The sequence below is a fragment of the Cervus canadensis genome, chromosome 33 (genome assembly GCF_019320065.1).
Source record: "Cervus canadensis isolate Bull #8, Minnesota chromosome 33, ASM1932006v1, whole genome shotgun sequence".
Lineage (NCBI taxonomy): Eukaryota > Metazoa > Chordata > Mammalia > Artiodactyla > Cervidae > Cervus > Cervus canadensis.
This window is the reverse complement of record NC_057418.1, coordinates 11,668,940-11,696,703: the sequence shown is the minus strand read 5'-3', so window position 1 is coordinate 11,696,703 and position 27,764 is coordinate 11,668,940. Positions and strand designations below refer to the sequence as shown.

The 27,764-nt window shown below is 42.8% G+C and overlaps 1 protein-coding gene and 1 long non-coding RNA gene across 6 annotated transcripts in view; one reads left to right on the top strand and one right to left on the bottom strand.

Annotated features, from left to right (window-relative positions):
- Window positions 1-15,957, top strand: part of LOC122433954 — a 66,546-nt gene extending 50,589 nt beyond the window's left edge. Inside the window, exons 2-4 of the long non-coding RNA XR_006267212.1 lie at window positions 3,404-3,560; window positions 9,985-10,108; window positions 15,847-15,957. This is a non-coding gene — a long non-coding RNA (uncharacterized LOC122433954). The remainder of the gene's footprint in view (window positions 1-3,403; window positions 3,561-9,984; window positions 10,109-15,846) is intronic.
- ARFGEF3 (ARFGEF family member 3) overlaps window positions 1-27,764 on the bottom strand; it is a 176,981-nt gene that overhangs the window by 9,672 nt on the left and 139,545 nt on the right. For all 5 annotated transcript variants that reach the window (XM_043457044.1, XM_043457045.1, XM_043457046.1 and 2 more), the window contains 10 exons: window positions 26,491-26,613; window positions 20,552-20,655; window positions 18,697-18,841; window positions 15,819-15,947; window positions 13,655-13,831; window positions 11,627-11,741; window positions 10,875-10,977; window positions 10,572-10,703; window positions 8,159-8,280; window positions 18-1,236 (listed from right to left, as the gene is read on the bottom strand). In XM_043457044.1, coding sequence (XP_043312979.1) covers window positions 18-1,236; window positions 8,159-8,280; window positions 10,572-10,703; window positions 10,875-10,977; window positions 11,627-11,741; window positions 13,655-13,831; window positions 15,819-15,947; window positions 18,697-18,841; window positions 20,552-20,655; window positions 26,491-26,613 — 2,369 coding nt within the window. The remainder of the gene's footprint in view (window positions 1-17; window positions 1,237-8,158; window positions 8,281-10,571; window positions 10,704-10,874; window positions 10,978-11,626; window positions 11,742-13,654; window positions 13,832-15,818; window positions 15,948-18,696; window positions 18,842-20,551; window positions 20,656-26,490; window positions 26,614-27,764) is intronic.

Here is a 27,764-nt window from a genome sequence, read left to right as displayed (position 1 = left end):
GGTGAGCGGGGACCCACCTGGATCTGGGCTTCCGCGTCCCTTGCGGAGACACTCCGCGAGCTGCCGGTGGAGCCGGAGCGGGGCCTCTTCTCCTGGCGCAGCAGCTCCGGGCCGGCGCTGAAGGAGTGCCGCATCTGGCCCTGGTCCATCAGGTGCTGGGGCCGCTGGAGCAGCGGGGAGCCTTGGCCCCTGGCGCCCAGCGCCTCTCCCTTCTTCTCCACCTTGCCCTCTTTGGGGAAGACGGGCAGGTTGTGCTGCTGTTTCCTCTTCTTGTACTCGGTCATCAGCTTCGAGATGGTCTTGTCGGCCGCCATGGTGTAGATTTTGTTGCCCGCGTTCTCCCACCACTCCTTCTTGCGGCTGGGGTCCTTCTTCTCCACCTTGGGGCTCGGGGGCAGCAGCAGCAGCTCCCCGCTGGTCCCCCTCAGGCTCAGCGGCTCGCCCGCGTGATCCCGGGTCTGACTGCGGTCGTCCTCGGAAGGCGTGTCTTTCCCCGAGAAGCCCCCGGCGGACGGGGTGGAGGACTCGGACTGGAAGGAGGGGAGGATGAAGAAAGGGTCGCTCTTGAAGAGCGGGGCCTCCTCCATACAGTTCTCCAGGTCCAGGTGCATCTGGATGTAGTTGTTACACAGCTCCATGCACAGCTTGTGAAGCCGCTTGACCAGCCACACCCAGTCGGCGTTGCTGACGGGCTGCACGCTGAGCGAGGGCATCCGCGCCCTCCACTGCCGCTTCTCTTTGCCTCTCGGGGGGCTCACCTGGGCGGTCTCCTCAAAAATGTCTTCATCTTCTGATGAACACTGCTGGGACGAGTCTGTGCTCCTCTCGTCGTCCTCAAAAAGGACCGCCTTCACCTGCTCAGCCGTGATGGTTTCTTGGTTGCTGAGGACGGCACAGACCAGCGCGTGGAAATAAATGTTGAAACTCATGGCGGACTGGCGGTAGAGGTTGGCAGCGCCCCCGATGCCAGACACTTTCTTCAGCAGGCACTTCAGCCCCGGGCTGGTGTCAAACTCTCTGGCCGTCCTGTAGGAATCCAGCAGGAGGTCGAAGATGACGGCCAGGTTCTGCATGGAGATGTACCTGAGGAAGCCAGCCAGCTTGGCTTCTGGCCCTTGGATCTTCTCCTCCCCAGGAGAGGGGCCTTTGACAAACTCTTCTAATAAGATATCATATAAGTTCTGGAGTAACACTTGATGGGATAGTAAACTCACCACAATTTCCCTGAAAGAAACACTTCAAATGAAAGAAAGAAAAAAAAAAAAAGGCATTGGTTAACAGCCTGCTGCCTCATATGAGTTACCGTAAAGCAAAACCAGAATGACTAGACAAAGTTATAAACTACTTGTATTTTAATGTCTTTCTTCAAAAAGGACACATTTTTTGGACGACATTACAGGATGACAGCTTTAATCATAAATAATGGAATTCCTGACCCCCCCCCCCAAAAAAAAATCTAGGAGCTATAGAATTAATGTTATGATACTGAGTTAACAATTGTCAGCAAGCCTTGGGAAACAGAGCAATTTTATGAAAACTTTTTAACATAGGCACAATTACAGTATGTAACCTGTTTTCTTTTGTAGTTGTTAGTAGTAAATAAATCAAGAAAACGACAATTTCTGTTGAGTTATATTAATTTCAGGCTTCCCAGGTGGTGCCAGTGGTAAAGAATCTGCCTGCCAATTCAGGAGATGCAAGAGACGTGGGTTTGATCCCTGGGTCCAGAAGATCCCCTGAAGGAGGAAATGGCAACTCACTCTAGTATTCTTGCCCGAAAAATTCCATAGACAGGTGGGCTACAGTACATGGGGTTGCAAAGAGTTGGACATGACTGAGCAACTAGGTGCACAGATACATACTAATTTTAATTGGCCTTTAGCCTACCCTTTGGCATTTTTCCTTAAACCTAAGGCTTTTATTATTTTTAAAGTATTGGCTGAGGAATTTTTAATAAATAGAAAAATTATAGTTAACATTATGCTTGGGCCTTTGAGTTCACTACTTTTCCTCAGTTTCACTTCTTCCTGCCTATCTATGAATGAAGTCTTTATTTCACTAAGATATGCTTAAGAGCTAACAACCTCTATTATCCTACATATGTAGGGAATTCCAAGAAGTAGCTAATTGCAAGATTCCACAGTATTCTTTTCTCCAAAAGCATAATTTTATTTTGTTCAGGGATAGCCTCTGAAAGTAAAGTCAGAATGTGATAGTGTATTGTATAGCTCCTATGTTGGGTGCATATATATTTACAATTGTTAGATCTTTTTCATTGACCTGCTGATATTATGTAGTATCCTTGTCTCTTGTAATAGTCTTTATTTTAAAGTCTTTTTTGTTTGATATGAGTATTGCTACCCCAGCTTTGACTTGCATCTGCATGGAATACTTTGTTCTATCCCTTCACTTTCTGTGTGTGTCTCTAGATCTAAAATGGGTCTCCTGTAGACAGCATGTATACAAGCCTTGTTTTTGTATCCATTCAACTAGACTATGTCTTTTGGCTGGAACATTTAATCCTTTTACATTTAAGGTAATTATATGTATGTTCTTGGGCTTCCCAGTGGCTCAGTGGTAAAGAATCCTCCTGTGATACAGGAGACGTGGGTTTGATCCCTGGGTTGGGGAGATCCCCTGGAGGAGGGCATGGCAACCCACTCCAGTATTCTCACCTGTCGAATCCTATGGACAGAGGAGCCTGGCAGGCTACAGTCCATGGGGTCACACAGAGTCGGACATGACTGAAGTGACTTAGCACTCACGCACGTGTGTATGTTCTTATTGCCATTTGGTTAATTGTTTCGGATTTCTTTTTGTAGATCCTTTTTCTTCCTCTTTTCTCCTCTGGTGATTTGATCACTAAATTTAGTATTGTGTTTGGATTCCTTTTACTTTTTTTGTGTGTGTATCTATTATAGATTCTCAGTTTGTAGTTATCATGAGGTTTTGATACTGTAACAGTCTATACATACATAGGATTGCTTTAAATTGCTGGGTTGTTTTTTAATGTTAGTTAATTTACTTCTACGTTGGGTCTTTCTCGAGTTTCAGTGATTTTTTGGCTTCTCTTGTTGCACAGCACAGGATCTAGGTGGGCAGATTTAGCTGTGGAACATGAGTCCAGTATCTCCACGGCATGTGGCATCTTCCCACATCAGGGATTGAACCCGTGTCCCCTGCACTGGCAGGCGGATTCATCAGGGAAGTCCCTGCTGGTGTTTTAATTCTGAATGCATTTCCAGTTATCGTGCATTTGTGCTCTCCTGTTCTCGGGACTGCTGACTTTGATATCATATTTGTGTGTGGATGATTTCCTACCTTTATTGCATGTTTGCCTTTACCAGTGAGCTTTTCCATTCGTAATTTTCTTAATTCTAGTTGTGGCCTTTTCTGCCTACAGAAGTTCCTTCAACATTTGCTGCTAAGCTGGCGTCTTCCTCAAGGGCTCACACCAGTGAGTACTCCCCCAGAATGACTGACAGAAGTGTGCACATCCCCGCCGTGAGCCACACCTGCCCCCTCGACCGCCTCCACAGGAGAGGCTCCAATACTAGCAGGTAAGTCTGGCCCTCTCTCCTATATGAGGTCATTGCTTTTTTTCTCTGGTTGCTGTGCACTTGAGGCCCCGTGTGCGCCCTCCGAGTGGAGTTTCTGTTTTCCTCAGTCTGGTGGAATTCCTGCGATCAAATCCCACTTGTCTTCAAGGCCAGATTTTCTGGGGGCTCATCAGCTCATCTTCCTGTTGCCAGACCCCCAGGCTGGGGAGTCTCAGTTCTGGGGCTCAGAACTTTTACTCCTGTGGGAGAACTTCTATGGTATAACTGGTTTCCATTCCGGCTTCCGGGTCGCCCACCTGGTGTGTATGGGATTTGACTTTATCATGATTGTGCCCCTCCTACTGTCTTCTTGTGGCTTATTTGTCTTTGCACACAGGGTATCTTTCTTGGCAGGTTCCAGTGTTTTTTTGGTCCATGGTTGTTCAGCAGTTAGTTGTGATTTGGGTTTCTGGAGGAAGAGGTGAGCTGACGTCCTTCTACTCTGCCATCTTTAAACCCAGAGTTTTAGAATCTTATTGAAATTGGTTTGTAGGCACCAAACCAGTTTTCCAGGACTAAAAATGTTCATACTTTAGATGCATATGTATAAAAGCTTTATTTCTTCCAGTGTGTGATAGAAGAGATCCAAACATTGAAAAGGTTTAACTTTAGAGGTATTATAGGCTAACATTTTCAAAGAAAGAAATTGATAATTTAATTTGCAGCATTCTAAAGCAAACCTAGAGGAGAAAGCATTCGCTCAGAACAGGCTAATTCCTTCCTTGCATCAGTTTCTGTCAGCAATGACGTGGGACTTGTTTGTGGGCCTTGGATGTGCACTTGGGGGAAGTGGGAGAGAGAGAATACTCTCTAGACATCTGACCAGATCTCCTGGTTGAAAAAGCAGATGCAACTCACCAGTCATGACAACTTCCTAATCAGGGCAAAGACCTGATAAGGTGACATTACAAGTGAATACTCAAATACTTGGTGATTCAGCCCCTTTTGTTTGGTTGGAATCCTGTACTAAGAAAATATTTTAATCTATCAATGTGGCTTTGGGTTTATGGTTTCTCCTTCTTTTCATTGCACTTAGAATTTCATGGAACTAGCTTAGATCATGTTGCAAACTAATTCTCATAACTGGATAAAGACTCATTATCCAGTTATTACATAACTGGATTATATAATATTACAACTCATTATAACCATTATTATAACTCATTCATGCTATAAATCTGTTCATATTTTTTGCTTTATTCTTTTTAAAGTTTTATTGGAATACAGTTGATTTACAATGTTGTGTTGGTTTCAGGTGTATAGCCAAGTGCATCAGTTACACATATCTAAAAAAGAGTGGATTTAAGTATTCTTTTTCCACATAGGTCATTAGAGTATTGAGTACAGTTGTGCTATACAGTAGTTCCTTATCAATGATTATTTCACATACTGTAGTGCATATATGTTAATAACAATCTCCCCATTTATCCCTCCCCACCGGGAACCCTAAGTTTGTTTTCTACATCTGTGACTCTTCCTGTTTTGTAAATAAGTTCCTCTGTGCCATTTTTTTTAGACCATGAATTTAAAAATTACTTTTATAACTAGCAGGAAAAATATTTTAACTAGCAAAGAAGAAAAAAAACCCTCCCATACATTCTTGAAAGGCTGATTTTGCCCTTTGCATAGTGGTATCTCAGAGACAACATTGTACTTTCAGCAAAAACGGAATAAGTTCAAAGAACTCACAAATCACTTAAGCAACTTTTTTTGTGGTAAAATGTATATAACCTAAAGTTACTATTTTAACTATTTTTAAAAGTTCAATTCATGGGCATTAAGTACACACACAATGTTGTGTAATCATCACCACTATCTATATCATCTTTCATCATCCCAAACAAACTCTGAACCAATTAAAAAATAATTCCCCAATCCCTCCCAACTTCCCCGCCACAGAAGTAACTTTTGGTAAGTCATGTGAGGTTATCAGGAGACCTGAATATGTACTCTTCTGAAGCAGCAGCTGTGAAAGACACCAGTTTGGTCTAGTGCTTCAGGCCCGCAACTCCAGGACCCTAAGAAGGGAAATCCTGTCACTTATCCGGCCTCCCCACTGCCCCATAAATCTTCAAGGGCCAAGGATATGGTGAGAGAAACACTCAAAGAAAGAAAAACCAGGTTAGTCCTGAGTGTAGGCACCCGGAGGAAACAGTCTCCAGGAGCAATGGCTCTGACACTTCAGCCTGGACTCCTGAAGTAAGACGCATACCCAGGCAGTGTGTGTGTGAGACTTCTGAAGGTATAAGCAGCCTAGCTCAGGAGAATATTGCCTATTACCTGAGAAATGCAAAGCCCTTTACCAGCAAATGCCTAAAGAGAGAGTTGATCAAAGCCATGTCAAAGCATCCTGTCAACCAAGGTATTTCCTTTGATGCTTTATGATATAAATTTCTAACTGAACATGTTAAAAAGGACAGAGAATCCCCCTTAGGTTTAAGCCACATAATGCATCAATAAGAAAGCAATGGGGAAGAAGCAGTAATACTGAAGAGATCAAACTTTCAGAAAAGTATTGAAACCGTGAAATAACTCTTTATAGATCTGCAAGTCTTCATCATCATCTATGCTGACAGGAGACAAGACAGATCTGGAGCAAACAAAAATCAACAGGTAATTTTTCTCCAGCACACCCTTTATGACAGGAACCTTGAGACAGGGTAATCTGGAGTGAACTGCTTAACAAGTGGCTGACTTAAAACATGCTAATGTCAGTAGCAGAGATAAACAGATTCACAGTTAAAAGTACATCATAAAGCTCAAATTAAGATCTTGGGGCTTATTTAAATGTCATGGGGTTGTCAATGTCAAAATGACTTAAAAATGAAATCCAAATTTCTCTTAAATGTTACAATCTGGTTTTAGTTCATCTATTTTTTTTCCCTCCCATGGGTGATTTCGATGTGGACCTCTTAGGAGGCACCTAACCATCAGATACACAAACTTTTCTTACATCTAACTCATTGTTTACTACCTTCTATGCTAAGAATTGCCCCTGTGAGTGAGTCCAGTCCAACAATGCAAAATATTCAAAGAATTTTAGAGAATGTTTTCAGGCATAGTGGTCTCTACTGAAGAAGTTAATACGCTTTTCCTGTTTTGCTGAAATTTCATTGAGGGGGTGATTGTCTATTAAATCTTAACCTGTTAAAGCCTTTAAACCAATAACGCAGTAATATTAGGTGATCCTGTTTTTTTCTATGTTTTATTTATAATGTGAATTCAGCTTATTCCTTTCCCTCCTTTTTCTCCTACTTTTACTTCAAAAATTATATTAGCAGGAATAATTGGCTGAGGGGCTAGGAAATATAAAGAAAGAAGTAAAATTTAAAAGTAGATCAGAGCCTAAAGATGTGGAAAGGAGTACACAGCCTCGGTACGTTGAACAGTGACCTGCAGTGGAGGGAAGCAGGCGTAGAACTGGGCGAAGCACATGGGACACTGGTAAACTTCTACGTCTGAAGTTCAGTGGCAGGTTCATTAGTTATCTCACTTTTTATTCATGGTCTATAACTTACGAACCTTCCACATAGTCTTTTGTATGTACCATACATACTTGCCTAAAAAATCAGTACCTAGAAAATTTTACCCAAATTAGGTGTTTAATCAAACTGCTGAATTAACTGCTGTAACTTCTGAAAAAATCACACTCTTTCTGTAAAATGGGAAAGGACACAGGTACTGCACTTGGCTAGACCTGGCTTTGATTTTGGGTTTCCTGCTCTGCAGTCTTCCTGAATGTTTCCTCATGCACAGAAGTTTAAAAATGGAAACTTTGTCACTGGCTTCATCCTGAACTCTAGGAACAATGGTTTTTAGGCAGGATGACAGTATTTAAAAAGGCAAGTTTCTTGTGGCACACACAGATCTTTCTCTATCCTGACAACTGTACTGCTCATGAGAAATATTTCTCATTGAAATAGTATGGATCAGGTCTCAAATTACTTTTTCAAAAAGGATTATTAAAAAAAAAAAAAAAACCAGCCACAAAAAGCAGGGGGAAAAAAAGGATTATAATATGTATGATGCTATAGATACACTGAGTTGTATCCTTTCCAAATTCATAGAAGTCCTAACATCACAGAATATGTACCTGGAAAAAGGATCTTTAAAGAAGCAATTAAGTTAAACTGAGGGCATTAGGATGGACCCTAATCCAAACGACTGGCGTCCTTATAGAAAGAGGAAATCTGGACATAGATACAGAGGAGAGACCACAGGAAGGCACAGGGAGCAGGCATTCATCTAGAAGTCAAGGAGGGAGGCCTCCAAAGAGTCCAGCACCGCCGACACCTTGATCTTGAACTTCCAGCCTCCAGAACTGTGAGAAATTAAATTTCTATTGTTTAAGCCACCCAGTACTTTGTTATGGCAGTCCTAGCAAGCTAATACATGTGAAATGTGGGAAATTAACAGTTTTGTATGAAAACCTTTGCTAAGTGATTCCACAGTTGTTTTCAGCATTCTCGGCTGAAGACTGAATTACAATGAATAAGAGCTGGGAATAAATGAACTTTCCTGTTTGTACATGCTCTCCCTGTGGAAGTTTAGCTGCTTACCTTTTCTTGGCATGTCCATTTGGCTTTTCATCAGGAGGCAGTTCAATAATGAGCTGACAGGACTGAGCATGATCGAAGTTGTTTGGAGTCTTTGGTGAGCACTGGGTATCCAGCATAAATACCTGCACAGGTAGACAAAGGTACAATTCAGAGGGCCACCATCCTTGACCTGCCTCTACCAGGGATCAGCTGGGTGGATGACCCTCGACCAGAGGCGTCCTCTTTCTACTAATTTTCTCACCTCTAAAATGAGGTCAGTGATGGTTTCCTACTTGGTATGTTTGTTGAATTAAATGAATTAATAAGTGTGTTAACACATGCAGAGAACTAGAAGGGTAAATATTCAATAAATGTTACCTGCTGGCACTAATAGTAATAACAATTCTGCTTCTACCACATGACAAACCATTACATTCCAAACAGCAAGGACTGACATTTAATATTACTTAAGAGTAAATAGAGAGGGGCTATGTTTGCGAGAGATCTTCTGGTTTAGCTGTCTGTTTGGTACACCTATCCTATGCAGGAATGGGAAATTAATTGGGACCTCTCCTTTCAGGACAGTGATGTGGCCATGTTACTCTATTAGACACTGGGAGAAGTGACTTAGAAAATAGTGACCACTGCTTGGATTCTGATCTAAATGAATTCATTTGATGTTATTTAATCCACTTTCATGACTTACCTTTGAAAATGAGTGTTTTTAAAGAACTTTCTCTTTCCAAATTTTGTTGGTGGTGGTTTAGTCGCTAAGTCGTGTCCGACTCTTGCGACCCCATGGACTGTAGCCAGCCAGGCTCCTCTGTCCATGGGATTTTCCAGACAAGAATACTAGAGTGGGTTGCCATTTCCTTCTCCAGGGAATCTTCTGGACCCAGGAATTGAACCTGGGTCTCCTGCATTGCAGGCAGATTCTTTACCAACTGAGCAATGAGGGAAGCCCCAAATTTTGTTTAATTGAATGTTGGGTTTGAAGAGTGAATATGGGAGGAAGGTTTATGACTGAAGAAGAAAGAAATATTAGGAAGTGAAAGATTCACTAGCTGTTCTTCTCCATTAATAGTCTATTTCAGAACAGGATTCCATTTTCTCGTGATGTGGTAGGATGTGGTTGAAAAGACCATTGGAGGCACATAGGAAAATTCCTCATCTAGCCAGCCGGGATGGTTTCCTACTTGAAGAAGCCACCCCTCTGGAGGCCCTTCCCTTATGGTTCCTGGTCAGACTCACTGCTGAGGGGAGGGATGTGCTCAGCAGATGAAAGAGAAGCTGAAGGTGGGAGGTTCTTGTCCCACGCTCTGAGGAGAGACTTTTCAGACAAGAGACTTCGCCTCTGACAATGTGAACATGACTGAGTTCTTCACACTGATGGATAACCCAGGATGCCCTGACTATCAGTGTGATGAGGGGAGATTCTCTTAAGAAGTTAAATAGATTTTGTAGAGAAAGGGAACTTTTGAAGATAAACCCCAACTCACTTCATTTTCCCAGTGCATATACATTTATAAAAACTGCTTAATATTTTAAACACGTGTATATGTAAATTATCTCCTGCATAGGAAAACACAATTCAAATATGTCTGTTACTAATTCATGATAGAATTTAGCCAATCAATAGTGGTTTGGAATTTAGTCCATTTTTGTTCTTCTGCTATTATGAATAGAACTGATGAAAGCCCCATGCAGGGTTTCTTAGAGGCAGATTGACAGGTCACTTTAATTTTTGAGTGCATATCTGTGGCCCATGATAAAGCTGTTGTAAGGTCTTCTGTGACTCATTGACCCAACAAACATTTAATAAGTGCCTTCTATCTGCCCTGCTCTAGGACTGCCAAGAAAAATATACAGACTGTTCTCTGCTCCTGGCTTGGCTTACAACCAATATTTATGAGTTCTGCCATGTGTCAGGAAGAAAAAGTCACTGGTACATGGTGATTCCTGCATGGACAGGTACATTTTAATTTTACTGAGTTGTTCACATTTACAAGTTGCTTAATAAATTTGAGTTGAATGTTAAGCTCTATGCTCTTTATGGGAGATACAGGAAAAAACAAACAAGTTTGCCATCCTAACTTAAGCACTCACAGTCGAGGATCAACAACACTATTGCAGTAAATATTTATAAGCAGGGCAAGCAAATTATATATGGAGTGCAGTGTCCAGGTGGAAAAGGACCCCATGTGATCAGGACGCTGGAGGATGTAACAAGCTAGAGATGGTGAGGGGACCTGAATGCTGTTGACTGGGTTCGAGTTGTTTCCAGTAAAGATCAGCCCTGGTCAGAGGTCAGAGCCAGGAGGCTTATGTCCCCAAGGGAAAGAGAGGCAGTGTGGTGATGCACAGCCTTCAGGAAGGCCCTCCAACAATATCGCAAGCTTCCTGAGGCCCTGAGATCTAAAGCCCCCGGCCTTACCTGTTGAGCCATGGCTCGGATGCGCCAGTACTCGGCCTCGGCACTCGGGGAGGAGGACGGGGCGGCCACCCTCACCTGGCAGCCTTCCCCGCTGAAGCTCTCGGTGCCGCTGTGGAAGCAGCCCAGCAGGTCCTAGGGAGCAACACAGCGGTCATTTGCTGGGTGCGCACGGCTCCCGGCCCTGCCGTGGATCCGACACGGTCGCAGAGTCGGGGACGAGGTACTGACGTGGCTACCTTGTTCTCACCCGGCGAGACCGCCTCCTAGGAGGCAGGCGCCCTGCCCTCGCCTCTGAGCGCTTACCTTCACCGGCTTGAGCGTGGCCGAGAAGGCATCCTGCAGGGCGCAGCAGGCCAGCCTCCACATCTCCTCCGTGAACACGGGGCCCGCTGTCACCAGGACGTACCTGCCGGGAGGACGAGTCTTGCATTCAGACATTTTACTGTCACGAAAGGTAGGCCCTGCCCAGCGAGTACCTAGATGAAGTCTACAGTTTCCCTATAAGACTTGCTATCTTTTGTCATTGTGTTTTGGGCTCTCTGCCAATCTGGTATGCCATTGTCCTAACACTATTTCCTAACCCACTGGATATAAAAATGGACCCCCCATTACAAACAGGCCAATGTTTAAACTTTAGGTTTGTGTGCAAAGACTATATGTATATTCTATACTGATTTTCCCATTCTAGCTCGATTTTTCCACTACTCTACATATAGCAAGATAAACCCCCCTTGTCACTTGTAATTCTTTTCCTCTGCTTACAAAGTCACCACCGATCAGAAGCTCACTCACCTAGGGAGCTCTGACCAAGTATTATTACCACAAAAAGCTCCTGCCCTGCTCCCTAAGGGTAGGGACCTTGGTCACATCACTTTCTGGGCAGTAGAGCACCCTGTTTAATGACTTCCACAATGTATATTTGCTGATTGAAAGAAATGAAGAATTAGTAGCATAGTCATTTTTATTTATAAAAAGTAGATTGCTACCACAAAAGAATTTAATTTCCCTGGACGTCATGATAAAACCTGTAGAGAGTCAGGAAACCTTTTTCTCACCTGATACAGGAGCAGCCCACTCGGGAGATGGTTTCCGTGGGCTTGGCTACACATGCTACCAGCAGCTCGAAGAGGTCCTTCAGCATGGTGTTGATCATGCTCTCATACCTGATGTCTACAGGGAAATCACAGTGAGACTGCGCTCAATGGGAGGGCAAAGGAAGGGGCCGAATGGCAAAAGAGGGAAGGCAGAGCATGAACAACATAGAAATGTCAAGAAAAGAGAACAACGAGAAAAATGGCCATAACAACCAAAATAAAACACCCATTACAACACAGATTTTCTTGGATTTTATCTAGTTTTGGCTTGTTCCATCCATTTCTAGTTATATCAAGATGAAATGCATGAGGCTGACTTTTCAATGTATATAATTCATCTACTTAAGCAGAATAGAACATATATTATTATATGCTGCTGCTAAGTCGCTTCAGTCGTGTCCAACTCTGTGCGACCCCATAGACGGCAGCCCACCAGGCTCCCCCGTCCCTGGGATTCTCCAGGCAAGAACACTGGAGTGGGTTGCCATTTCCTTCTCCTAATGCATGCAAGTGAAAAGTGAAAGTGAAGTCACTCAGTCCTGTCTGACTCTTTGAGACCCCATGGACTGCAGCCTACCAGGCTCCTCCGTCCATGGGATTTTCCAGGCAAGAGTACTGGAGTGGGTTGCCATTGCCTTCTCCGATACTATTATATAGATTGAATACTAAGTAGTAAAAAATGTTAATTCTTAAAGGGAAAGATAAAATGAACATTCCTTACTGTTGCTAGTTGAATTATTACTATATTTAATTAAATGCTCTTAGTAAACAAAACATCTTGTATTAACTACCACTTCTTGAACCTTTTCAGTTTGGCTTCAGTCTGCATACTGTCCCCAGAATAAAGAAAATAAGACCTTCCAAAATCACATTCTGTTTTCCACAAAGTCTTTGCGATGCAACACAACCAATTCTCGGTAGAATCTGCAAGGATCCTGATCTGGGCAAAGCCCTGACCGGGACAGAAACACTGCCCCCTAGCGATGTGGTTAGTGGCTGCATGTGTTTCTCTTTCCTCAGCTGTGTTTTGTGCTTAGCAGAGACCCCATTTCTTACCTTTGCTTTCTGACCCTCCCTTGGGGTCAAGTTCTCCTGAGTTTCTCTAACCTTACCTCTTCCTTTATACTTCTGTACAACACCTTTCCCCTATAACCTCTAGGGCTAGCAGCGAGATTTCTCCTTTTCCCACATTTCCAGATCTTTCCACGGCAAGAATCACGAACAACAGTCTGTATTTCACAAATATTATTCCATTGGCATCACAGCTGACATATTTCTCCTGCCTCTAACTCCCTCTCCACCCCACACTTCCAAATCTTTTCCAAAGCGCCACTGATATTAAGACCTCTCTCTTCACTCCTTATCTGTTATGTAACTTCCTGCCCATAATTTGAGCCTTTCCTAAAACCGGGCCTCCTCAGATGCAACACATAATGGGATACATCCCTCCCTTACCCCCAGGCTATACAGATATTTAAATTTCTTACATATCAGTACTTGAACGTGCCTTCCCTCTCCTAATGCATAGATATCCTAGACCTTATTAGGTGTTTTATCTTTTGCGTGCGTGCTAAGTTGTGTCCAACTCTTTGTCACCCCATGGACGGTAGCCTGCTTGGCTCCTCTGTCCGAGGAGGACAGGCAAGAATACTGGAGTGGGTTGCCATGCCCTCCTCCAGGGGATCTTCCCAACCCAGGGGTCAAACCTGTGTCTCATGTCTCCTGCGTTAGGTAGGCAGGTTCTTTACTGCTAGTGCCACCTTTTATTCACACATGCATTTTAAGAATTGTTTGATAATTTTCTAGAGGACACATGGGTACCACTTCTTTTTGACAAGCTCCTGTTAGAAGGCTGGCAATGACCATGTAATTCTATCTTAATAATTTCCAGGACAAAAATCACACACTGGTCTTTACTAGACACTGTTAGACAACAATGCTGTCTACTAAACAGTGACTCAGTATGAGCTGTTCTGGTACCACAGATACCTGAGTGGATAAAGCTCTGAATGTGCTCCACCACCAGCTCACAGGACAGACCGATGGCATGCTTGAAGTTAGCCGAGGCCACGTCCCAGTAAGAATGGTCTTTATGGCTACGGCGAAGCCAAAGAGACATCACAGGAAGGAGAAGGTGAACAACTGCATAGATGCCAAACCCTGGTCCTGAAAAAGAAAAGCCAGTGTCAGAATTGTGAGCTTAGCACCTCTCCTGCAATAAAAGGGAAGCTCTCTGCCATCTCTTGGTCCTGCCTATCTCTCTCTTGAAGTAGCTCTCCATTGTCTGAGAAGGATCAGGGAAAAGGAATTGACCACTGACTGGGGAATGAATATATGGTCTTCAGTGACATTTTTCTTTTTTGTTTCTGCATGATTTTAATTACACAAGGAATACACAAATATACTCACTACAAATTCAAGTAATGCTGATGAAGCTAAAGCATCACTTGATCAATTCCTTAGTCCCCAGGCATAAACATAGAATACACACATGCATATGGTTTGTACCCTTTAAACTGTAAATACATATGTTTATATGAAAAGAGGAATATAGTTTTTACTTTTTATAAATGGGATATTGTAAACCTTGGTTTGTATGATTATTTTGCCCTTAACAGTATATGTTAGAGATTATTCTTTGTCAGCAAATTTAGATATTCTTCATTTTGTTACTACATTCTGTTCCAAGTTATTCAAACTGTATATGCATCAGTTTACTTATCCATTCCCTTACTAATGGACTTTTAAGAGGTTTCTATATTTTGCTTTATGAACAAAGCCATAATAAGAGTCTTTGTGGAAATGTTGATAGATTTTTAAAATTCTGATTACAAAAGCAAGGTATGCTTTTTGTCATAAACACAGAAAACACATGAGAATACAAAGGAGAAGAAAATAATATTTTGATGTGTTTCCTTCTAGTACTTTTTGAATGTACGTATGTTTGGGTATCTGTATTTATGAATGTGTCACATAAAGTTGAGATTGTGCTTACACACTATATATATTTTAACATAGTGCCTTATAAATAATTATTCATGTCATTAAATACTATTCACAAATATGCATTTTAATGCTTATAGAATATTACGTGCTTTTATCATAATTTACTTAACCCATTTATGTTCATAATTATTTTGGTATTCAAGATGCTTCAGCAATTTTCATTATATATAGATTTTTCTTTAATACTATTAATTTCCTTTAATAGATTTCTAGAAGTAGAATTATTGGGCTACTTCAGCCACACTTAGAAGAAAATGGTACTGGCCAATAAAATATATTTCAAAATAATGGCATATAATTCATTCTATAAAATATCTGTTTATTCTTAGATAGAAAATCTTTAACTTTTTAATGCATAGGAGTATTCATAATGATTTTCCTAAAAACAATTCTGATATAAATTTTGTTATGGATCTTAAAATAGTATCAATTATCAGGTCATCATCAATTTATGTTGAATACAAAGCTCCTCCTATTACTATGGAACTAAACTGGTGGTTTCATTTGTGGTTCTATTGGTGAAAACTAAAATCTCTATAAAAGATTTCTTTGATCTTGGGAAAATTTGGCTGATTCAGTGCGCATGCTAGCCCTAACTAACTCATTACAAGAAATAAATTCCCAAGGGCCACTTTTCCCCTGTACTATCAGGGTAATCTACTAGATGTCTTTCCCTAAATCTAATCATCGATTCCCCTTATACAATTAAGATATTGCTATCTTTATATAATATATACATCTGAGTGGCTGGTTCACATCAGTGGTGTATCTGGTGAGCCTTACTGACGCCCTGGGGCTAAGAGCAGGTGTGACCCGGCCAAAGAGGAAGGCTGGAACCATGGAACAGAGCAAAGTTAGCTGCTTCAAGGGAACACTGATACCAGAGCTGTGGCTTGAATATTGTGGGGGTTCAACACATTCAACTAACTGGCCGCCACCTATTATTTATTAATGGCCTGGTGGCAAACCCATAAACAGTACGAAGACATGTCTTAAAAGTCACTTTGTTGCAGCCATTAAAAATATATGTATTGAGCATCTGTTATGCTGTCTAGCGTTACAGCAGTGAAATAGACACAGAAATACCTTCCTGGAAAAAGTTATACATATAAAAACGCCCCGAAAAGACAGACATAGAAATACTTACCAGGTGTTTTGGTAACATCTCTCAACAGCTCAAAGAGCAAATCCAAAGTAGGGGGTTGGTGCTGACGTGGACAGTTGGATACAGCTGCTGTGAGCTGCTCCAAGAGGATGATCCAGACTTCTATCAGACCTGGAAGCCAAAAGCAGACCTCTGTGAAATTCAGTCGAACAATACAGAATCATCACAAGATCACAGTGAACAATGTTTGTAAAAGGCTTCTGTAAACTGCCAAGCTATAGGGATGTAAGCCGTCACCTTGTAAGGCAGCCTTCAGTGCCTATGAATATGGACAAATTGATTTCCTACTCTGACAAAGTCAAAGGAAAAGAAATACTGTTCACATTTCTTCCTTATTCCCCTTCAGGAAGAAGGTGATGTGGCATGTAAATTCTGCTAAATGAAATAATTATATTTGTTGGGAGTTGATGATACAAGTGATGCATCTGTTTAGTTGCATCACCTTAATCCTTTAAAAATTTATTATAGATATATGTATAAACCAAAAGTTGTCATTTTAACATGTGCAATTCAGTGGTATTACTGCAACCATCATTACCATTAATTTCCAAAACTTTTTCATTACTTCAGTAACTGGTAACAGTAACTCTGCATTTTCCCCCTCACTCCAGCCCCTGGTAACCTGTGTCTGGCTTATTTTACTTAAGATAATGTATCCAAGGCACACCCATGTTGTAGCATGCACTATAATCTCATAACTTTTTAATGGATGAATTGTATTCCACTGAATGTATACACCACATTTTGTTTGTCAAGGTACAAAAGTATCTAAAGTAGACTATACAAAACAGCTCATTCTACATTTTGTTTTAATACTTCTAATTGTTCAGCAAAAGAAAACTGTGAGAAGTCGCAGTTTTTAAATATTCCCACTAAAAAAACTACTTCCCTAATTTTGAATATCCCTGTTAATAGGAGGCAGAAACAAAGTCATGGGCAATAAGTATAAAAAAACTAGGTGATAAAAAATTCTCATGAACCTCAAAATATAAGCAGGGGTGGACAAACTAATTAATAGGATATGCAGAGGACAGAAAAACATGTTAAACATCACTATGAGGGGTGCAACCAATAAAATCCAAGAGGAAAACTCTACAGGACAAAAACCTCACTCCTTCAACAAATAAACTTGAAGAGGAAGATCTATAGATTGAGAGGGATTTAAGAGATGGAGCAAACATGTAATGTAGAGCTCACGTGAATTATGAAAGTTAACTGATATATATAAGAAAACTGGCAAATTGGTTGGGTGATGGGTATAAGAAGGTTCCTTATACCATCCTGTCTAGTTTTATATGTGTTTGAAATTTCCATAGGAAAATGGAAAAGCAGTTATTTGCTTTCAGAAACAAGAGAAAGAATATCTAAACATACCAATGATAAGGAGTAATTTTTAACACCAACTTAAAGCTTTTATTCTTTTCTCTGATATGTTACATATATAATTTTAAAGCCCTTAATGAATTTACACTGTAGGAAACCTTAGATTGGTGCTTGGCTAAACTTGATCTATTTTCTTGGGTGGGCTGCCTAGGAAGAAAAAAGATTAGCAATTCGCAAAAATGGGAAGGGAATGCTCACTGTTCCTTGTACAAACCGTTTACAACTGTTTTAAAGACTGTATTATAGACAAGCGACATAAGCTTTTAATTTTCTGGGTTGGAGGTTTAAGATGCTAAGTAAAAAGTCTTACCTAATCATTGAAGTGAAACCTCTATCAGGCAACACCTAGCCAATTTCCAATATCTACTTGTTCTCTACATTAGATATTTATTTGTTTCTATAATTTTCCTAACAACTAGTCTGAAATTGTAAGGTTTCACTGTTAATGATCCCTATGCAAAACTGGAAAATTTCTGGACATCCCCATAAATGAATTTGTATCTGGAAAAATAAAACAGAAGAATTAAAAACAAAAAGTAAATTAAAAAAATCTTTCCCAAAAAGTCCTTTTACAAGGGTTTGATATGCCCAGATATTAGATGCCTAGAAGGATATCATTTCCATTTTTAGGTCTAGAAACAGGACAGAGTAATCTGGATTAGAAGATAGCAAAAATGAACATGAGTGAACCAATCTGAAAATTATCATTACTAGTTTGAACTGGAATTCATAAGAAACTACACAGGAACTAATTTGAAACATTCTTTAAACTTATTCTTTTAATGAGTCTTCAGCTTCACCCAGTCACAAACCGATTCTCTCTTCCGTAATGGCTTCATTTCCTCAGTCTCTAACCAAATAGTCCTACAGGAAGTAATTATATAATGACTGTGTTTATAGGTATTAAAGACAATTACCAGGCATTTTAAGTACCAATGCACCAAATGCAACCACAACCTAATTTGCTAAATTCAAGAGAATTTGGAGTTAGAAACTTTATTCAGTGGAATCTGTAAATTGACACTGGTTTTAGATGGAGGTATTCATCTAAAAGGGGGGCTTCCCTGATGGCTCAGACAGTAAAGAATCTGCCTGCAATGCAGGAGACCTGGGTTCAATCCCTGGAGAAGGGGATGGCATCCCACTGCAGTATTCTTGCCTGGAGAATCCCATGGACAGAGGAGCCTGGTGGGCTCCAGTCCATGGGATTACAAAGGGTCAGACATGACTGAGCAACTAATACACACACACACACACACATATCCATCTAAAAAGGATGGGTTTGAGACCTTGATTGTGAAATGTTTTTGAACAGTCCATGGAAACTTTAGGTAGGCTTGTCCTGTTAGAATTATAAATAATAACAATGTAAGTGGATGGTCATTTATGATCTGTGAGCTACTGAATTCTTGACTTCAGCTTTTGGAAATACACACATATAGCAAAGAACCCAGTTTAGCTCAGTCAATTAACTTACCAGTGTCATCATCAAAGTCAGATAAGACCGACTCAATTCCATCCTCACTGCTTGCAGACTGCTCCTGAAGTCTTCGGGGCAAGCTAGCAAGTCGCCCACTAAGGAATATCGGCTTCAAGGGCATCTTGTAGATTTTGGCCAACAACTACATAAAAAAAATATCAAGCTGCAATTATATACTGGAAAAAGCTGCACTCTATTAAATCACAACAAAACTATATACAGGTAAGAAAAGGTGGAGAGAAAAGCAGAAAAGCTCCCAGTCTAGGACAGTTTTAAACTTGGTTGTGATTTGAAAGCATAAGGCAGCTCACAAGAGACACTGATCCTGTGAAGCAGATAAAATAAGAGTCAATGGTAACAAAAAGCTAGAAGAAGATTCTGTGGATACCTTTTCAGTATCTCAATGGCATAGGAGTCTTATAGACTCCTATAAACCTATGAAGGGAATCATGAAACACGTTAAGCATTTTTGCCTGTGGGTGAGTTGTTCTATGGGGAGCACTCAGAAGAGAGTCTGTAGGCAAATGAGCTATCAGACTCTTACTCCCCTTCTCCCGACAACATCAAAGAAATACGGGGCCCCTGAGGATGGAGGAATCTGAGGGGAGGGTGGGCAAGATGAAGGCATGAGAAGCAGAGCTAATGGCTGCCCTGGGCTCTTCACTCCTGTCTCACTGCTATCGTCCTGACTCCCCGGCTGTCACCGGGACAAACTCACAAGAAACCCTGTACTTCACAAATTACAATTGTGCCTGGACTACTTTAGAAATTAGGGAAACAGCTGTGAGCGAGACAGACAGAGACCCAGCCGTGTGTGTCTTACAGACATACTCCTTTCACAAATAATAATATTTCTGACAGAAAGGTTATAGGAAAAATTTAGACAGGGGGCTCTGAGAAAGGCTGACCAGATGGGTGGGGGATGTAGGCAGGAAGTAGGTAGATACTTAAGCCCTGGTCTCTCTGAGGAGGTGATGTCTCAGATGAGATTGGACGATAAGGAGCGTTGTCCATACAGAGATCCGAGGAGAGAAAATTCCAGGCAGGGGGAACAGCAATGGCCCCGAGCACCAACAAGTCAGGAATGTCTGAGGGCGAGAAAGGGAGCGTGGCGGAGCACAGTGAGAGAGAGGGAAGGAGCTGAGGGCGTAGGGGAGTGAGGTCAGGTCACGGGCCTTATGGAAGCATATGGAGGAGGAAGTCAGAGCGGGGCATCCTTTCTAAAGACCTGGGGCTTAATGCTGTCAACCCCATCGCCAAGGGAGGGGTTACAGACAGACAAGAGGAGGCCGGGGGACACGCCTGAGGAGACAAGAGACGAGCTATGGAGAGAGGGTGTCGCTGAAGCCTTGAGGAGGAAGGGCTTTGGGGAAGGAGCATCGGATTGTTCCGCTGGCGTGTGACACGGGTAAGAACTGGACTTGGCACAAGGGAGGTCACTGTTCACACTGGCAAGTGATGTTTCACTGGGTCTCTTTACTAGATCCTGACTGCCTACCAGCCTCTTACGTTCTTTATGTCTCTCTTCACTGTGTGCAGCCTACTGTCCAGGTTTCGGTCTCATCAGGAAGATTTCCCAAGATGTCTTAGCCTGACAGAGAGAGATGACGGTAGTCCTTTCATCGGGTATAAATGAGAAATTTCAGAGACCTCAAAACCCAGTTGTGTGTTCTAGTATATTCTCATGACTTTCTTTCTCTCCTTTGTAGAAGTTGTGGGGATCAAAACTTATACTCCAAATGTAAGCCCCACTCTCCTCAGAGACAGCAGAAAGTACTGTTCCTGGGCTTCACAAAGACACCTGTGCATATTTTGTGAGCATCTTCAGAGGCAGGTTCGGGGGTCTGGGTACCTGAGAACAGCGCCGGAGGTAGTCCAGGGCGGGGAGGCACAGGTCTGGGGACGCGGCTCCGGGCCCTGGGACACAGTCTCCAATCTCCTTACAGTCCACCTCCCCTGGGGGCAGCGGGGAGAGACAGAAACAAATAGTGTTCATCCCCTCCTAACAGAAGACCTACTTAGTCACTCGGCATTTGCTCACCAGAGGCCTACTAAAACAGAAAAGAAAAAGTACTCTACATTACACAACCCTGAGAAAAGCCCTTTCAGTCAAATTACCCCCTACACGTGTACACGTTAAATACCGCTGGGGGTCAAATAGTACACATCATACCTTGCTGAAATTATTCTCTTCTGTAACTCCTCTTTTCACTAGTCAGTTCAGTTCAGTTGCTCAGTCATGTCTGACTCTTTGTGACCCCATGGACTGCAGCATGCCAGGCCTCCCTGTCCATCACCAACTCCCAGAGCTTACTCAAACTCATGTCCATTGAGTCAGTGATGCCATCCAACCATCTCATCCTCTGTTGTCCCCTTCTCCTCCTGCCCTCAATCGTTCCCAGCATCGGGGTCTTTTCAAATTCCATATCCTGCCACAGTCCTTTCAGTGGCTGGAGGGTTTGTGTGTGCCTTGGCACACTGTAACTGTAATTCACCTTCCTGGGCCTGCTGCTGATGCTCTGACTTCTGAAGCTTTGATGACAGAGGATGATCCTGGAGACCAGCCATGTGCTGGGCTGGGATGAAGCACTAGGCCCTGCTCCCTCTAGAGAAGGACCTCGTTTGCTGCCAGCGCTCAGCACTAAACCGTGATCATAAATGAAGACCGGGAGGATTCGAAACATCTGCAGCTTGGAGGTGGCGACTACATAACTGAACTGAAATGATATATTTTTTGTGTATATATCTCGAAATGGAACAGATCTGTAGAGGACATCTAGATACTCTATAGGTAAATAAGTAGTTCAGAATTACCATTTTTCTTCTTGCATGATGAATCTATTCCTACACTTTTTAATAAAATCACTCCACAGTACCATAACTGTTTCTAATTGTCTACAATTGTAGTAACTAGCACCCTCCCTGTGGGTAAACAGACAATTACTAGGCATTAGCTGAAGTTTAAAAGATAAAGAGGCATGTTTCTCAAAAAAGAAGAGAAAACCATTTCTTATGTTTTAGATCAGGGATTGGCAAACTTCTTTTATATATAAATATTTTAGGCTTTGCAGATCACACTGTCTTTGCTGCAACTTCTCAACTCTGTCATTGGAGCACAAAACAGCCACGGACAAACCACCATGGCTGTGTTTCAATAAAGTTTTATTGATTAAAAACTCTGAGTGGATGGGATTGGCCCGTGGGCCATAGTTTGCTAACTCCTAGCTAGAGTAACATACCTTACGTATAAAAACACAGAGCAGTTCAAATGCATGTTCAAATAACCAAGTGGGAATTAAAAATAAATTCATTTCTTGACATGTACACACTGCTACCCTTAAAATGGAAAACCAACAAGGACCTACTATATAGCACATGGACTTCTGTTCAATGTTATGTGGCAGCCTGGATGGGAGGGGAGTTTGGGGGAGAAGGGATACACGTATGTATATGGCTGAGTCCCTTTGCTGTTCACCTCCAACTACCAGAACATTGTTTATTAATTGGCTATGCCCCAATAAGGGGTTCCCAAGTGGCTCAGTGGGTAAGGAATCTGCCTGCAGTGCAGGAGACGCGGGCTCGATCCCAGGGTCAGGAAGATCCCCTGGAAGAGGTCATGGCAACCTGCTCCAGTGTTCTTGCCTGGAGAATCCCACGGGCAGAGCTGGACATGACTGAAGCGACCGAGCAGGTATACCCCAATGGGAAATAACAAGTAAAAAAACACCCCCCCCCAAAAAAACCCCAAAATGAATAAATCCATTTCCTATCTTGTTAACCACAGCGAATGTTCCAAAGATTTTTTTTATGCAGGCTTCTGTGTTACATATCAAAGTCTGTGCCCCCTGGAGATGGGCAGGACACAGCCAGTGTGGCTTTACTGGGGCCTCAGAAGGCTGAATGGCATCATCAGCTCGATGGATGTGAATTTGAGTACACTCCGGGAAATGATGAAGGACAGGGGAGACTGGAGTGCTGCATTCCAGGGGGCCGCAAAGAGTCGGACACATTGAGTGCCTGAACAACAGGTGTCCTGCTGACCCTAAGCCACAGACAAATAACTGCCTCATAATTCACAGAAAAATTAGGACCTTTTGGTTTTAAATATCCTCAGCTGCACACTGACAATTCTGCAGCTCTACTTTCAGGCCCCAACTCCCTCCTCAAGAGAAGATCTCAAAATTCTGACCTCTCCACTTGAATATTTCATAGAAACTTAACGTGTACAAATGTCCAAAGACAGTATTCATGACTTCCCCCTCTCCTCCGCTCCTTTGGGATATCCGGATTCTGAGTAACGTTAGTTCTGACAGAGAGTTTGAGGAGGGGGAGTCAGCCCGAGTTCCTCCTCTTTTCCGGCCCCACATCACAGCAGTCCGAGCCCTGTGGATCCCACCTCTCCAATGTCCTGAATTCCGTGTTCTCTGCTCGCTCCCAAACTACTGCACACTGGTCTCTGCCTGCAGCCTCTTACCCTCACCCACAGGAACACGTGCCTGCCGGAGTTCAGTTTCTAAGCCTTCTCCGCACATTCTCAGTCCCCTCACGTGGCATGCAGGGCCCATTCCAACTCATCACCCAGGATCCCTCCTCTGTGGGTACCTGCAATGTACCCAGCTTTTAGAAAAGTAAGCCTACAGCTCACTCCACCAAGTTCAAAGGTCACTTCTCCCATGAAGCCTGCATGGGGTCTACGACCAGCACCCCGTCTCAGCAGCTCGCTTATCTCAGCTTAAATCACTTAAAAACAAACAAACAAACAAAACAACAACAACAAAAAACTAGCATCTATGAAAGTATTCTTACTACTGAACTGTGGCTATTGATTTATGTGTCTGCTTCCCAGAAGAGGCAGCAAACCTCTCACAGGCAGGAAGCACGTTTTATTCACTGTGCCAGTGTGGCAGGCCCTGGATTGTTCACTGAACAACAGAATGCCAATACTCTGTTTTGTAGTGTTGCACGCGTGCGTGTGTTCGTGCACGTGTGTGCTCAGTCGTGTCTGACTCTTTGCAACCCCAGGAACTGCAGCCTGCCAGGCTCCTCTGTTCATGGGATTTCCCAGGCAAGCATACTGAAGTGGGTTGCCATTTCCTCCTCCAGGGGATCTTTCTGACCCAGGGATGGAACCCACATCTCCTGCATTACCACTGATAATGATTCTTAAATGAAATGTAAGACTGTGGAGCACTAGAAAATATTTTAGTCTCTGCCCCAGTTCCTGGCACAGAGCTCCTAAAACCCTAATTTCCCAAATGATAAAGATCCTAGGAGCATCTTTTGTTCTGATACTTGATCTTTGACTCCAGCTCCTGATGCTGAACTCCCAAACCCCTTGGAATTTCCTGGGTGACAGGATTTTTGTTCCTGTGAGGCAAAGCTTGGTGAGCTCCTAGATGGGGGCTGGTTACCACAAAGACCATGGGGAAAGAGAGGAGTTGGAAATTGAGTTAATGATTGATCATGCCCACATGATGATGCCTCCATAAAAAAGTCCCCAAAGTATGGGGTTCAGAGAGCCTCAGCATTGGTCAACACATCTATATGCTGGGAGGAGGGTGTACCCCAACTCCATGGGGGCAGAAGCTCCTGAGCTTGGGACTCTTCTTGACTTCACCTTGTATTTTCTCTTCACCTGACTGTTCATCTGTATCATTTATCATATGCATTATTATATAATAAACTGGTGAATGTATTTCCCTCTCTTCTGTGAGCTGCTCTAACAAATCATCAAATCCAAGGGGCGGGGGATCATGGGAACTTCTGAGTTGTAGCCAAGATGGACAGAGTTGTGAGTAACTTGGGGACCCACTACTTGCAACTGTCAGTTTAAATGGGGGGCGGGGGGTGCAGTCACACAGGACTGAGCCCTTAACCTGTGCTAACTCTGGTTAGTGTCAGAATTGAATTGACCAGTAGGGAACCTGGCTGGTGTCACAGAGGACTGCTTGTTGTGGGAACAAACCCCAGGCACATCTGGTATCAGAACTCTGGTGAGTGAGATAGTACTTGACAGAGTAAAGGAGAAGCATAGGAGGAGGAGTTTTCTTCTAAGTAAGCACTGGATTTTTTTTTTTTTACTATCTAATGCAGAGATTACCTCATGCTTTAAGGTGTTCTTATGATTAAGATACTAAACTATTTGGTTTCTGTTTAATGTAGGACAGAGTTTGAAAGGAGGATGAGATGGTTGGATGGCATTACCCATTCAACGGACATGAACTTGGGCAAACTCTGGGAGATGGTGAGGGACAGGGAGGCCTGGCGTGCTGCAGTCCATGGGGTCACAAAGAGTCGGACACAACTTAGCAAATGAACAACAAAAGAGTTTAAAAAGAGTAAAATCTTACTCTGTTCAAAGAAATCCTCCTCTGAAGCCCAGAATGTGATAAGTGAGGGGCATTCATGCTCCCTCAGTTCAGCCCTTTACTTCCCAGAGAAAAACAGAATGTGTATATAAGAACATAATGTAACAAGGATTGTCTACGGATCAGACCTATGGCCTCCAGCCTTTTTCTTGAAACTTGCATTTTATTCCTGCTCCAAAATAAGGGGAACATGGATGCAATCACCTAGCTTCTCCATGTCCTATTTTCTTTTGCAAAGAAATTGTCAGTTATTTTGCAAGAATACAAAATAATTTTTTTTTGTTGTTGTTCAGTCACTAAGTCGTGTCCAACTCTTTGCAATCCCATGAACTGTAGCATGCCAGGCTTCCCTGTCCTTCACTATCTCCTGAGCTTGCTCAAATTCATGTCCATTGAATTGGTGATACCATCCAATCATGCTCAGTCAGTTCTTTGCATCAGGTGGCCAAACTACTGGAGCTTCAGCTTCAGCATTAGTCCTTCCAATGAATATACAGGGTTGATATCCTTTATATTTTTATAAGGATTGACCTTATATTTTCTTTATTTAAAAGGTTCTCAAGGCTCCATATCTAAGAGCTCTCCAGGGTGAAAGTCTCAAAACTTGAAGTTTCTTCTAAATTTTGCATTTAACTAACTGCCACTCCCTTTCACTTTCACTGCAGATAAAACTGAGCTATTCCAACAGTAGGTCATGCTCTATCAGCTCATCACTCAGTGGTATACGACTCTTTGCGACCCCATGGACTGCAGCACGCCAGGCTTCCCTGTCCATCACCAACTCCCGGAACTTGCTCGGACTCATGTCCATGGAGTCGGTGATGCCATCCAACCATCTCATCCTCTGTCATCCCCTTCTCCTCCTGCCTTCAATCTTTCCCAGCATTGGGGTCTTTTCCAATGAGCACTCTACTGTGTTAAAGTATTTCCAAATTAAGCCTAAAAATCAGGTAGGTATTTCCTGAAACACACGAAATCTCAAGGAAGGGTGACTCCTACACTTTCAAATTACATTTTGTAATCAATATAGTCTGGGGGAAGGCATCTTAACTTTTGCTTAAGAGCTGGGAGTTCAAACTGTAATTAGGCTCATTAATTATGTGACACTAAGGACAGCAGTTTCCTGCATAAAAGCAATTACTAAACATAATATTGAACATTTTAAGATTCAAAAAAAGAAGTTGGAGTAAAATAATATATGAAGACACACTTCATTATAAAATTATTCCATGAACACAGTGAAAAATATCAACCCTGGACAGAATCCAAGCTGTGTTTAAGTAAGCTTTGTGCTCTGTGCTCCCGAGCACGCAGCATAGCGCCGTCTGCTTCTCTCCCGGGATGCCTTCAAGCCAACACATACAGAGCCACACGGATAAGGGTCTTCAGCTGTCAGGAGGCGGGAAGGGGGGGCTCCACTTACCCAGTCCTTTGACAAACTTCATAAGGCACATGATGTAACTAGTGGCTGCATTAGCAAAGACCTGGATGTTGTCGGTATTGAGAAAAGCTTCAAATACATCAAACACTGGAGCCTGGCCTTTTCCTGAAGGAGGAAGGTTATAGAGTTTTAAGAAAGTTAGGTGTCTACCGTTCAGGTTGCCCATACTCCCAGCACCTTCCAAAGAGCATTAAAAAAATATATATCTATTGGATCAAAGCCCAGGTCTTTTGACTGGATAACTGGCTTGCCTCCTGTGTTGTCCTTCTCAGCTTTGCCTGCAGGGGGAGCTGTAGGACGGCTATGAGGAGAGCTTAGTAGACAGATGAGGGCAAAGCTGGCTGAACGCAGGGCTGAGCAATGTGTAGGTCTACACAGGGCCATTAAACATGTGGTCCTTTGGAATTCTGCACACAATCATAGATATGGGAAGGTTTAAATAACCCTCTGATGGCACACACTAACTTACTCATACCTGTGCTGAAAAGAGCTAACATAGAAGGCTCAGAAACTGCTATCCTCAGAAAGGCCTGCCTCAAGGGTTGGCCCTTGGCTGGTCTGGGAACCTGGCTCACGGAATAGTCCGTTAATTGGATGGTTTACTCTGCCTGGATGGTTGGCGCAAAGAACACAGTTTGATCTGAACACCTCCCCTCCCCCTTCCCCGAGAAGTATGGATTTTGGAAGTGTGGATTTTGGCAGAGAGTACCTAAGTGACCAGCCCTTAGCTGGGTCTCTAATGGGCTTCCCTGGGTAGAAAGGCTCACACACTGCCCCTGGTCATATAAACTGCTGCATTTTCCACACTGGAGGTGAAGTGCTCCATGGGATCCTCCAGGGAGGGGGTGAGCTCAGGGAGGCCTGCGCACAGAGTCTGTTTTCCCCTTAGGATCTGGCTTGTCCTTACCATGTCACTGTAATAAACCTCGGCCACGAGCCATTAATAAGTCTGAGCTATGTAATAAATCCTGGCATAACTACATGCTGAGTCCCATGAGTCCTTCTGCTGGGTCTCTAAGTGCAAGGTTAGTCTTGGAGGCCCCTGACCCAACATCCCTGGTCACCGGGCCTGCTGTATGGCTGGCTGCCCGTCTATTTCCAGCCAGACCCCATCTCCCTAATTCGAATTCCCTGTTATTTGGATTTTTTCTGCTTCTTCCCAGATAGTGGATAACATTTTTTCCTTTTGGTTTTATGAATGAACTCAACACAGACATGTGTAAGTGAAATGAGCTAAGTCTCTCAGCCTTCAGCCT